At 37.1% G+C, this 14,395-nt stretch overlaps 2 protein-coding genes across 2 annotated transcripts in view; both read left to right on the top strand.

The window, feature by feature from the left end:
• Positions 1-2,482: 2,482 nt before the first annotated feature.
• Positions 2,483-4,556, top strand: LOC141343064 (uncharacterized). The gene is made up of 3 exons (XM_073847661.1): positions 2,483-2,530; positions 2,662-2,713; positions 3,641-4,556. The coding sequence occupies exons 1-3, from the start codon at positions 2,483-2,485 to the stop codon at positions 4,549-4,551; spliced, it is 1,011 nt and encodes a 336-aa protein (XP_073703762.1). The 3' UTR covers positions 4,552-4,556.
• A 1,375-nt stretch (positions 4,557-5,931) lies between these two features.
• Positions 5,932-14,395, top strand: part of LOC141327925 (uncharacterized) — a 123,988-nt gene continuing 115,524 nt past the window's right edge. The window contains 2 exon segments of the mRNA XM_073835377.1: positions 5,932-6,560; positions 12,554-13,078. Coding sequence (XP_073691478.1) covers positions 5,932-6,560; positions 12,554-13,078 — 1,154 coding nt within the window.

The raw sequence follows: 14,395 nt of genomic DNA on the forward strand, positions 1-14,395 counted from the left end.
GTTGTTGCAGAAGGGACAAAAGGGCTTAAAGCGATCCCGCCTTTTAGCTGTAACTGCCATTTCTGAGTCTGGGGAGGGGCTAGAAGGCAAACTGATGGCTTTAGGTTGTTCACTGCCTGTGAGAATTGTGGCTGACTTGGCTTTAAAGTGAGGAAGGGATTTCTGTTCTCGCCGAAAGGGTTCTGTATGCACTGGCCCTGCTACCCGTCGAGATATCTGAATGGCCTGAGACTTCCTTTCCAGCCACTCAGCAAATTCTGGCAATGTGTAAGTTCTGGAACTGCCACTCAAAATGATGTGCTGTTTGAGACAGTACTCTATGAAGGAGTCTCTGTAGCTGATTGGCAGTTTGGTCATTAAAGTGTCAACATGGGAACCACACTGCAGTTCGTATCTAGAGGGCCCTTCCGTTGTGTTCAACATGCCAACCAATGTGTTAACAGCTGCTGCAAAGTCCTCAAATCCCTGTGCATCACCTGGTCGAATAGCTGGCGCATTAAGGATAGCTCTCAGCTCGCTCTGAATTAACTGTCTTGGTTGACCGTATCTCTGTTCAAGAGCCTGCATGGCACTGGTGTAGGGATATGAGCTGTTGACATACCTCTTAGCAACCTGGTAAGCCGCAGGAAGATGCAAATGATCCAAGAGCACTTGATACTTATAGTCCTCTGTTAGATGTCTGTGTGGGCCAAGGATGCTATCCAGACCTTTCTTGAGCATCAGGAAATCACTCTCTTTCCCTGAGGAGAATACAGTCAGCCTTGGTTTGGGTATGCCATAGGAGGAAGCAATGGCCATTTCCATCAGTCCAGGCGTCACAGTGTGTGGATAATAATGCTGTGATTGTGGTCCAGGCCATGGATGAAGAGGTAGTGGTCGATAAGGGCGATGCGGATCCATTGTTGGTTGCGCTGACACGGGCTGAGCTGGCGCTGTCTGCTGATGCTGTGGTGGCAGTGAGGCAGGAGCAGATTGTGCAGCAACTGGCTGACGTTGGGGCTGCACATAAGAATGCGCAGGCGGTACCACAGCTGACTGATAAGGGGTCTGCATGCGGACTGGTGCAGGCTGCACTGGACTTGACTGTACCTGAGGCTGTACCTGAAGATGAACAGGCTGACTAGCTGTGGGGGGCCATGAGTCAGACCGTCGGAATTCAGGAAACACACTTTGATGCTGTGGCCCTGGCAGAGAAGCAACACGAGCTATATTGGATGGCTGCATGCTTGGTTGTGGGCGCTGCTGCATAAGAGGCTCGTGATAGAGAGTTTCCTCATAGTGTGGGGATGATGCTACAGCTGAAGGTTGTAATCCAATGTTACAGAGTTCAGTGTGAGGAAGGCTTTGATAGTGTCCATAAACGGGAGATCTAGTTGTAAAAGATGCCTGTCTAGCACTGTCCATTCTGATTTGAAGCTCTCGCATCTCACTGCTTAAATCTCCCCATCGTGCTTCCAAATGATGCAGCTTTTCATTTTCAAAGTCTCTGTCCCTGGGAGCAGGAGTACTATAGCCCCTATAAGGGTCCTGGCTTCCAAGAGGTATTCCTTGAGTGACATCTACTGGTGAAAGATGATCATGCCTCAGAGGTGGATAATCAAGAACATAATCCTCCAAGTAGGTGGGTACCCGCCGAGTACAACCTGGACGAGGATCTGCCACTTGTTCTCCCTCGTAGTAATCTCTGGATGTAGCCATAGCGCAGCTGATGTCCCGCTCCGGCTCGAAGGACCAATTTGTGAGAGATTCTGTGCGCAGTTGGATGGTTGGAACTCAGCTGGCCTAATTCTTCGGTTAGAAAGAACTGCAGCTACTCCAGAGTGAACATGTCCAATCTCAATGTTTATTAGTTTGTGTGGATATGCACAAGTTAGGTGTCTGTGTGTGTGTGTGTGGTTTCTGTTAGAGAACAGAATAAAGATTATAAGTATACATGTGATATTATAAAATGACAATTATACAAATACAACTATATTTACTGTATATAAACTATATAACTATCTGGGGCAATCGTGAACATGACTAAACAAGAGCTTATTTTCTGCTATGAGCACTAAATTCAGCTTTATTAAACAGACTGAGGCTGCTGCCGCTGCGGCTTGCAAGCGGTGTCAAATTACACTGTGTGTGCGCTGTTATAGCGCTCTCACGTTCTCGTTGTAACAGTTATTAATATGCCGATAATTATTTACATCGACACACGACGAGCAGCACTCTTATCCAAAGGAATAAGCATCTTCAATAACAAACAACTGAATAGTTCGTCACATATGTGGGCATTATGGTTACTGTATTAATACTGATGCAATAATTTCCCTGAGGTAAAATAAACAGAATTATGCTATGACACTCTCTAAATCAAATCTACAATGATAACAAATATTGTTACTTACTGAGTTATTAACGCACAGCAATATCACACAAAGAAAAAGCAGACTTTAAAGGAATAAACAAGTCCAGGGAAACTCCGTATTACTTCACTATGCTGGACGCTGCTGAACTAAAACTTCTTTGCTCATGCGCCAGACAAGTCTGTACGATAACCCACGCATTGCGTGAGGCGGGGAATTTTGTACACACAGGGTGACCAGTGGCTGCGAAATTCTGAACGACAAATCATGTTCTGCTAAAAATGTGCACAAACGTATTTTTAAATCGCAGACACGGTCAGTCATAGACAACGGTGTGTCCGCTGTAACAGTTGCTCGTTGTGGTAAGTTTGAGTGCATGGGCAAGCACTTTCTTACCGCTGCTGGCATACAGTAGCTTCCTCGAGCAAATCGTGCAGGAACAAGCCCCGGGCTCTCTCAGATTTTTGCACCAACTGCCAAAAGGCTCGCCATCTTTACTTTCTTCAATCCATGCCCAGCGCCATTTATTTTTGAGTCCTTTATCCATTGCTAGGACATCATCCCCAGGCTTCATAAACTTGCGCTCCATTTTTTTTTCTCCGACAACGCTAACATTACATTGATGTATGGGTGTCAATCATACTGTGTTGCAAGGACCCGCTCTTCTCTGCTTCTGATAGGCTTGTAACGTTAGTTAAAGCTGCGTTCCTCTCATATGATTGGTAGGTGAAATAAATTGGCTCGAAAATATTAAACGGCATGCGCAGGCTCTAAAATATGATTTTTTTCCGGCACGGTGCCGGAATACTTCGAGCCCTGTGGAGAAATTCCCTCTAAAATTAAGATTAAAAAATTAAGACCCTTGGATTTAGATTTAAGACATTTAAAGGCCTTATTTTAGGACAACAGAATTTAAGACTTTTTAAGGATTCGCGGCCACCCTGGAACGGCGCCGACTCTGAACAGCCGTAAAACAGCGACTCTGTTCAAATTCCCTTTTGAATCATAATCAATTCCCTTTGAGCTAAATTAATATGTAGTTACCCAAACATCACAGTGGACATGTATTTCACCCAGTCAAAGCCCCACATAACACACATTTCTTGATGTTGTTGATCAAACATAGTTAATAGTTCTTAATAGAAGCATGAGGTCTAATGTTTTAAAAAAATAATCATTTGAAGATCAGTGTACCTCATTAAACTGCATCAAAATGATCAGAATTTATGATCAGTTTATTATTACATCCTCTTACATTTTCCTTCACAAATGAACTGTTTTTACTTTAGTTTCAGAGTGGATTGAAGACAGTGAGGTGAAAGAAGGACTGAGTGAAGTTGAGGAGAAAGAACATGTCAGAAGTGGAGAAAAACCCAAACAGAAAGATTTAAAGAAAAGAAGAGACAAGAAATCTTTCACCTGCACTCAGTGTGGAAATAGTTTCACATGCAAACATCATCTTGAGAATCACATGAGAATTCACACTGGAGAGAAACCCTTCACTTGTGATCAGTGCGGGAAGAGTTTCTCACAATTGTCAAACCTTAAGAACCACATGAACATCCACACCGGAGAGAAACCGTACGCATGTGATCAATGCGGGAAGACATTTATGTGGGCTTCAGAACTGAAGCAGCACCTTCAAGTTCATACAAAGGAGAAACCACATTCGTGTCATTTGTGTGGAAAGAGTTTTTCATTTTTACAAAATTTGAAAAGACATCAGAAAATGCACACTGGTGTAAAAGAGTACATGTGCTTTGAGTGTGAGAAGACTTTTACTTCAGCTGGAAATCTGAAACAACACCAGAGGATTCACACTGGAGAGAAACCTTACAAGTGTTCACACTGCGACACGAGATTCAATCAGACATCAAGTCTAAAAACACATGAAATGGTTCACACTGGAGAGAAACCTTACAAGTGTTCACACTGTGACAAGAGATTCAGACGGTCATCATATCTGAAAGCACATGAGAGGATCCACACTGGAGAGAAACCTTACAAGTGTTCGCACTGTGACAAGAGATTCAGACGGTCATCATATCTGAAAGCACATGAGAGGATCCACACTGGAGAGAAACCATACACATGTGATCAATGTGGGAAGAATTTCAGACTAAAAAGAAACCTTACAGACCATATGAGAGATCATAATGGAGAGAGACCGTTCTCTTGTGATCAGTGCGGGAAGAGTTAGAAATAGAAACCATTATCTATAAATTTATTGCAATCAATATTAAAATGCTAGCTATCTTAGCCACCCCATAAAAGTTAAAAATAGATACCTTTACACGTTTATCTGATCACACACATACACCGTTACAGGGCTATAAATCACCACACGCTTCCTAAAAGAAGGAAACGCTTTTAGCATTTGTATAAAAGGATTACAAATGAGTGCGTACAAAGATACTGTTAATTTTACACAATAAAATGACCTACCATAGATCGTCAATCCCCACGTGCAATATAGTGGGCGATGCACACTTTCCAATCTACATATGATGTACTGGAGTTATATGATGATAGGGAATTGATAAAACGATACAAACTTGATCATCAAGCAAGTTTTTGTTTGTAACTGGCCAAGTAAGAAACGTATTAACCTATTCAATATATATATATATATACTCTAGCGTTCAAAAGTTTGGGGTCAGTAAGACTTGTCATAGTCACTAAAGAAGTCTCTTCTGCTCATCTGCATTTATTTGATTAAAAATACAGAAAAAAAATGTATTCCTGTGATGAAAAGCTGAATTTGTATCAGCTGTCACTCCAGTCTTAAGTGTCACATGACCGTCAGAAATCATTCTATTGTGCCGATTTATTATTAGAATGATCAATGTTGGATAATATCAACAGTTGTGCTGACAAATATTTTTTGGAACCTGTGATTTTTTTTTTTTTCTCAGGAAAAACAAGTTTAAAAAGTACAGTGTTTATTCAAAATATAAATATTTTATAACAATGTAAATTATAAACTTTTAATAAACTTTTAATTATTAACTTAATACATCCTTGGTGAATAAAAGTATTAATTTCTTTAAAAAAAAAAACAATAAAAATGTACTGACCCAAAACTTTTGAACAGTAGTGTGTATATGTGTGTGTATATATATATATATATATATTTCTACCCATGTGTTAAATTTTAGGTTACTTTCTGGGAAATGAGACCATTTTTATGACATACATTTACTCCAATGTGTGTTGCAATCTAAATAAGGTTTGTCCAAGAAACTGATTTTGTTGCTATGCTTTTGAATAAAGTCTCAAAAGGGGTGAGGAAGTCACTAAACATTGACATTGTCTACAACACAATATCAGTTATAATTACTTTGTTGGTCCTCTCTCTTTTGCCTGTGTTCATAATTGATGTTGTTGATCAAACATATTTAATAGCTCTCCCTATAGAAACATGAGATTTGTGCCTATCATGCTTTAAAAATATAAAGTTGAAGATCAATGTACCTCGATCATGAAAAGTTTCAGGAACTTCAGGAATTTATAAAACTGCATCAAAATGGTCAGAATTTTCTGATGCAATTGTCTGCTTTCTGTTGTTATATTAGAGTTAATGTTTATGTCCTCTCACTCTACGTCCTTTCATTTTTCAGTTGTTTTTTTTGACAAATTTACTGTTTTTACTTTAGTTTCAGAGTGGATTGAAGACAATGAGGTGAAAGAAGAACTGAGTGAAGTTGAGGAGAAAGATCATGCCTGTAGTGGAGAAAAACCCAAAGATTTAAAGAAAAGAAGAGACAAGAAATGTTTCACCTGCACTCAGTGTGGAAATAGTTTCACATGCAAACATAATCTTGATGTTCACATGAGAGTTCACACTGGAGAAAAACCGTTCAGTTGTGATCAGTGCGGGAAGAGTTTCTCACAATCATCAGGCCTTAAGAAACACATGAACATCCACACTAGAGAGAAACTGTACACATGTGATCAATGTGGGAAAACATTTTTGTGGGCTTCAGACCTGAAGACACACCTGAGAGTTCACACAAAGGAGAAGCCATATTCATGTCATTTGTGTGGAAAGAGTTTTTCACGTCTACACCATTTGAAAAGACATCAGAAAATGCATACCGGTGTGAAAGAGTACATGTGCTTTGAGTGTGAGAAGACTTTTACTACAGCTGAACATCTGAAACAGCACCAGAGGATTCACACTGGAGAAAAACCGTATCACTGCACTGAATGTGGGAAGTGTTTCAGATATTTATCTTCTCTACACAAACATACAAAGAACAATCACATCTTCTTCAGATCTGATGCAGCGTCCTCACCAAATGTGACACAATAATGCATCAAGCAATAGAATATAATCTGGATCAATCTGTCATTACAAGAGCCATGAGAAAGAAACATGATCTCAAGTTTTCACAGTGAATCTTCAGATTCAACTGAGATTCAGATGGAGTTCCTCCCCAAAGAACGTCCAAAAGTTTTATTCCTGTTTATCATTAAGCTTCATGATTCAAATGATATCATTGTGCTTTCTTATGGGTTTCCTATTATGTTTAATAAGCGAATTGTAATATCATTAAAACCATACCCATCCCTACTTGTAACTCAGTAGGAGAGAGATCCAAGTAATTGTTGATTAAATGTTACCTTTTTTATTAATACATTATCTTTACTTTTTACGTTTTATCAACAACTTTTATTGTCTGCTGATTGTATTCGAACCAGGAAAAGTTTATTTTTTAAATAATGCGATTTTTAGCTTTAATATCTAAAAGCTATGAAGTATTATAATTGCTTTTTGGGATTCAATTTCTCAGTTAACCTTTTTTTTTTGTCTAATAAACTACATCTTACTCCACACACATGACTGAGATTGAAAGAGTTTGTCTACTTTAGCAACCCTTCTTCTTCTTCTAGCAGTGGACAGATCAATCCTAATATTGATAGTGTCTATACAAGTGTTTGCAGTAAAATTTGGAAAATTAAATGTATTAATTATGTTTGATAAATACCATGCATTCTCGGGAACATTCCCAGTAGGTTCATAGAACGTTCCTCTAACCAAAAGGGATTCTAATTCTATTTACGTTAAGAAAACTTTCCTGACTAACCAATACGGAACGTTCTATTTATGTTTCTAGAAGGTTCCCAGAACGTTCTCCTAACCTCTTCACTCCGATACAGTAAGTGACCTCAAAAATCACGACTACACACTATGTCTTGTTTTGAACTATTCTTGAATCATTACAGATAATAAACATCATAAGGAGCATTTAGTAAGACTGAATTATCCTTTAATATGTTAGTTATTCGTTAATATGTAAGATATAGAAGTACCATAGCATATAATAACCCAGATTTTATGTTTATTAAAGCACCAAATAACATTTCTTTTACTAACTAGGATAACATTACATTGGTTTCTTACCGCTGAATTAACGATGAAGTGCTTCCCTCTTTCGGTCAGCAAACGAAAACGTCTCGGTTAACATCATGTTCTCTTCCATTAGTCCTGTCAAATCTACATAAAATAACAATATTTACTCTCTTATATATATATTAATTATGAGTAATTGTCTATTAAAGAGATCAATCAACGAATGTTAGTCAGTCAGTAAAACAAAATGACCGTTATTTTTTAAATTACGCGAGCGCGCGGTTTTATGTTGAAGACAGGAGAAAGCGCGTGCTGGAGATGCGCGTTCAGATCGGAGGCGCGCAGTAGACAAATAAACCCAGTGTTTATGATATGATTTTCAGACGCTTAACCTTGTCATATTTTTAGCTACACAGTCAGAATTATCATTATAATCCACTTTGATATCTACACTTTATTAAAAGCTTATTTCAGACATGAAATTCTGCAAAAAAAAAAAAAAAATAGTTTGTTTATGATAAAAAAATACATATATTTCCACATTAGAATAATCAGAATCATCTGCAAAGTTTTAAGCTAGTATGATAGTTGGTGAGTGTGAGTCCTCTTTTTCTTCTCTTGCTTCCCTATTATTTGCTTTTCGCTCTGCTTCATATCTTATTTTGCGTAATTAGGCTTGAGGGTAACAGAAATGTGAGGTAAATGTCAGCTCCACGTATGAATAGCGCTGGAGTTAGTGCAGAAAGACTTTTACTCCAGAAATGCCTTTTTAACCGGATTATTTTGTGTTTAAAATAATTGTTAAATATTAATTTCTAACTTTTTCACCATTTATCATCTGTAATACCGTTGTTTAGCACTTTATATAAACAAACATGGCTGTGTGTTCCCATAGTGTCTGGCAATTCAGTTAGAAAACACACAGAAGTCTAGCCTAATGGTACAACTTACCATAACTTAAGTCGTTATTTATTTATTTTTAATATATGTGTATGTGTGCATTAAAACTACCATTCCACCTACAGAGAGAACGATCCTGATCTAAATGAAGATAAATGTTTTGGAGTGCGATGTGTTTATTGAACCAATCAGATTAAAGTAAACGGAGAGTCCGCGAGAGCCTCATTTGATTGGCTACAAGGAGGTGGTGGACACGCCCCCTCAGGTTGTAAAACTCAGTGAGAGAGAATCGTGCTTAAAGCGCAGATGAAAGAAAGACGGAGTAGTACGTATCGGATTATTACGGCATTTAGTCGTTTGCAACAGTTTGTTTTTTACACAGAGTAGTTCTACGCAGTCAATCCGTTTTTGCATTTGTTAAAACTCGTTTTCGTGTGCAAATCACTGTTTACAGACTGCTTTTGGCCGTATTTGAGCGAAAACAACGTGTTAAAAGTGTAAAAGTGGAGAAATGCATTTATTTTGAGTTTGCATGAAGGTGCTGTTTCAGCATTATTTTTCAGCTTTAAAGCAATTTGAATGCTGTAAAACATTTATACTTGTATAAAGAGAGGTAACTGAGAACTGCGAGTCACTTAATGCCTCTTTGATTTATTGTTGAAGTAAAAAAGGGAATCAAATCATCAGGAAGAGCTGAAATCTGCAAATCTGAGTTTATTAAAGAGGACAGAGAGAAGATGAGAGATCCAGAACACACTGAAGATGCTGAACAACAAACAGGTTGGTGTTGATTCTTCACTCTTCATTAATAATGCTGACGGTTATTAATTGTTAATTGTTATTGATTGTGTTTGTTGTAACAGAAATGATCTCTAGAGCTGTTGAATAATTTTGCTGAAGTCTCAGATAATTAGAGACACCTCTAATGAACTGGGTACTTAAAGTTATCAAATATTATATTATTAAATGAACACATTATTATGAATGAATAAAAGCAAGAAAATCAAATCATAACTGTAGGGAATGAAATCAAATTCAAATGATTCAATTGGGAATCGAATTTGAATAAATTGATTCAGAATTAAAAGTGTACCCTTATCAACTATTCATCCAGCAAAAATGAGTATATCTTACCAATTTTGAGGTTAATACTGTGTTTGTGGCCAACAATCACAATATAAAGTAATAAAACTTTGACATAAAATACAAGACACTGCTTTTAATAACCTAAAAAAACCTACTGGGAACGTTCTTCATATGGGACCTATTTTATAAAATATAGTAAAAGTGACACAGAAATTCAAAAACAATGGACTTGTGAAATAATTAGGTCTTCACTTTAAACTTTCATTTATTGATGAGTGAGTTTTTGCTAGAAAAAGAGCAGGGGAAACACCAAGGAAGTGTAGCCAAAGCACAATAAACTTGTTTAGCTTTTCCCAAGACCCATAGTGGTGTAGCGTCTCAGCGCAAATCAGACAATTCAGGAGATTCGATTAGAAGTTTGAAACACTTCTACAGACCCAAATTCCACAAGAGGCCCCGTCATAAATCTGACATTTGATGCCCTGGTGCCAGCCAGCTTGAAGCAAACCTAACCGACTAACTACGAGCTTTGAACAACTTGCAGCATGAACACAAAAGGACACTTGTTGATAATCCTAAGGAACTTTGGGACAGCAAACCAGGATTAATGGTCGAACAGATGTACATCATGGACATCACATGAGGAAAATCATTCGAGATTTTGGTTGGTGGGCTCCCCAACCCAGAGACTGAGATTCCTTCCCTAACATTTTGACCTTCCAGCTGAGAGAACATACTAGAGGTGAACCGATGTATCGTTTTTGCCGTTTAATCGGGACCGTTAGTTGATTGGCGGAACTATCGGTAATCGCAAAAATCCTTGCCGATAGTTTTTCCGGGTTGCGTCTTTTGCCACAGCGCCTCATTCATATTTTTACATTAACAAAGATTTGGGACAGATTTGATGTAATGTTAATAAAGACTTGACCCTGGGCTGGAATATTGAGCATTGTGCATTTAAGCGAAACGTTTGTATTTTTTTGCTCTAATAATGTCTGTATATGCTTCATATAGAGCTATAATTTATGTTTTAGCCTTCTCTTCAGGCTGCGGAAGCATGGTAGTTACGCACTTTATTTCACAATGCCAGTTTTCCTAGTTTTTAATAACTGATCAACAAAAATATATATTTAAAATAAACATAAAAATGATACAAAACGAAATTCGTTTAAGAAGGGATTTTCCACAAATAAAAACGTACGAAGTGGTCAAAAAGTTGTGTCTGACCCTCTCCAATTCTCCCGGCGTATTGCCGTCCAATTCATTACAAATTACACAAACTTCTTTCGTAATAAACAGATTGAACTGAAACAAAACACAGACAAATAATATTTAAACAATAAAACAGAAAAAAAAAATCTAAAATGGCTACAACAATATATATCGCTCTTTCTGTTTTCGTTTGATCTGTTCTTTAAACTAATCTTTGCCGCTTTTTTGATCATTCTTTAAGTAAACATTTGCCCTTTGGTGATTAAATAAACTGTTTTAGACTTTCCCTTGAACTACACGCGAGGCGTCCTGTGTGTGTGTGTGTGTGTGTGTGTGTGTGTGTGTGTGTGTGTGTGTGTGTGTGTGTGTGTGTGTGTGTGTGTGTCATACCTGCGAGTTGTCCGCGCTGCACTTTCGGTTTCATTAAGGGTGGGTGAAAAATGGATTCTCCAATGCATCGCAATCCTCTCTTCAACGAGCTTGTGTTTTCCCCGCATATGTCACGTGTGCGCGCTAGAGACGCGGCGGGCTTCATTGCACAGGATTTGCACTATGAGACAAGTGCGCATTTCTTGTTTGTAATGCAGTGCTATTAGATGCACTAAACTTGCGCACTGACAGACTTTCACTTGCGCTTGTGTTTGTTCGTCCTAAAAAGCTTGATTGTGGACGCGGTTAAATGCACTTGCATTTTCGAATACTTTTATACGAAACTGATGTAAAGAACACAGCGTCAGTTATGTTTTCAGAGCAGGACATAACATCTGATTGATCGAAATAGATTTGTGCATGCATTGAAGCCTGTTAAAGCAGCCACATATGTCTGTCACTGTCTATTGTTTTAAAAAGTAGCCTGCTTATATAATAAAAAAATGAAATGAAGTAAATTTTGCACGAAATAAATTTGATATAAAATGTAATTAAATTGAATCTTAATTTTAAGATGGGAGGACTGACACACAGAGATTCCAAATATAAACAAAAAGCATATTAACTGCAATTCCTTTACAATGAGCCCATTTGTAACATCAACTAAGATTGATGAAAGCTGTAGAATAGAAGTGTTGTTCCTGGTTAGAGTGTTAATTTCAACATTTACTGATATATTGTTAAATTTTGAAGTTTATTTTGTTAACATTGATGAACTATGAAATAACTTTAATGATCAATATATAATTAATATTAATATTTTTATTAAGTTACAAAGTATGGTTTATACTTTAAAAAAATAGTAGAACAATATTTTAGTTGCCTTTCATTACCCATTTTCAAAAACTATCGGTTAATTAATCGGTATCGGCAACTGTGGTCCAACCTAGCTATCGGTATCAGTAAAAACCAATATCGGTCGACCTCTATAACATACCCTCAGGTTCCCAATTCGCCACAGAAAACTGCCTATTCATGTATGTATGCACCTAAAATTCAAGGAAAGAGACTGTAACTTATGCAGTTTATGGTTTGTTTTTACGTCCTCTTACTTTGTCCTTCACAAATTTACTGTTTTTACTTTAGTTTCAGAGTGGATTGAAGACAATGAGGTGAAAGAAGGACTGAGTGAAGTTGAGGAGAAAGATCATGTCAGCAGTGGAGAAAAACCCAAACAGAAAGATTTAAAGAAAAGAGACAAGAAATCTGTCACCTGCACTCAGTGTGGAAAGAGTTTCACATACAAACATCATCTTGAGAATCACATGAGAATTCACACTGGAGAAAAACCCTTCACATGCGATCAGTGCGGGAAGAGTTTCACACGATCATCAAACCTTAAGGATCACATGAGCATCCACACTGGAGAGAAACTGCACGCATGTGATCAATGTGAGAAAACATTTATGTGGGCTTCACAACTGAAGAGACACCTGAGAGTTCACACAAAGGAGAAGCAACATTCATGTCATTTGTGTGGAAAGAGTTTTTCATTTTCACAAAGTTTGAAAATACATCAGAAAATACACACTGGTGTAAAAGACTACATGTGCTTTGAGTGTGAGAAGACTTTTACTACAGCTGGAAATCTGAAACAACACCAGAGGATTCACACTGGAGAGAAACCGTTCACTTGTGATCAGTGCGGGAAGAGTTTCTCACAATCATCAGCCCTTAAGACACACATGAAGATCCACACTAGAGAGAAACTGTGTCGCTGCACTGAATGTGGGAAGTGTTTCAGATATTCATCTTCTCTACACAAACATACAAAGAACAATCACATCTTCTTCAGATCTGATGCAGCGTCCTCACCAAATGTGACACAATAATGCATCAAGCAATAGAATATAATCTGGATCAATCTGTCATTACAAGAGCCATGAGAAAGAAACATTATGTAAAGTTGTCACAGTGAATAAAGTTCATCTTCAGATTCAAAACCAGCAGATTCAACTGAGATTCAGATCAACTCAAAGATGGAGTTCCTTCCCAAAGAACAATGTCAAAGTTTTATTCCTGTATATCATTAAGCTTCATGATTTAAATGATATCATTGTGCTTTCTTACGGGTTTCCTATATGTTTGTAATTGTAATATCATTAAAACCATACCCATCCCTACTTGTAACTCAGTAGGAGAGAGAGATCCAGCTCATTTTTGTATTTGCTTTGAGTAATTATTGATTAAATGTTACCTTTTTTATTAATACATTATCTTTTTATGTTTTATGAACAACTTTTCTTGTCTGCTGATTGTATTCGAACCAGGAAAGGTTTATTTTTTTTTTACATTTTGTGATTTTTAGCTTTAATATCTAAAAGCTATGAAGTATTACAATTGCTTTTTGGGATTTTAAATTTCTCAGTGAAGCTTTTATTTGCCTAATAAACTATATTGTACTCCACACATGACTGAGATTGAATGAGTTTGTCTACTTTAGCAACTCTTCTTCTTCTAGCAGTGAGCAGTTCAATCCTAAAATTGATAGTGTCTATACAAGAGTTTAGAGTAAAATTTGGAAAATTAAGTTTATTATGAATAATTATGTTTGATAAATACCATGTATTCTCAGAACATTCCCAGTAGGTTCCTAGATCGTTCTCCTAACCTCTTCACTCCGATACCGTAAATAATCAATACTACACACTATGTTAAACTATTGTTTAATCATTACAGATAATCAGGGCACATTAACCATCAAGGAGCATTAAATGAGACTAAATTATCCTTTAATATGTTAGTTATTTGTTAATATGTAAAATGTAGAAGTACCATATCATATAATAACCCAGATTCATATAATAACCCAGAGCACCAAATAACAATGAATGTATTTTCACAGACATTAAAAACAAATAACATTTCTTTGACTAACTAGGATAACATTACTTTGGTTTCTTACCGCTGAATTAACGATGAAGTGCTTCCCTCTTTCGGTCAGTAAACGAAAACGTCTCGGTTAACATCATGTTCTCTTCAATTTTAGTCAGACTGGTCAAATCTCCGTAAAATAACAATATTTACTCTCGTATATATATATATATATATATATATATAT

This window comes from Garra rufa, chromosome 1 (assembly GCF_049309525.1).
Source record: "Garra rufa chromosome 1, GarRuf1.0, whole genome shotgun sequence".
NCBI classification, from domain to species: domain Eukaryota; kingdom Metazoa; phylum Chordata; class Actinopteri; order Cypriniformes; family Cyprinidae; genus Garra; species Garra rufa.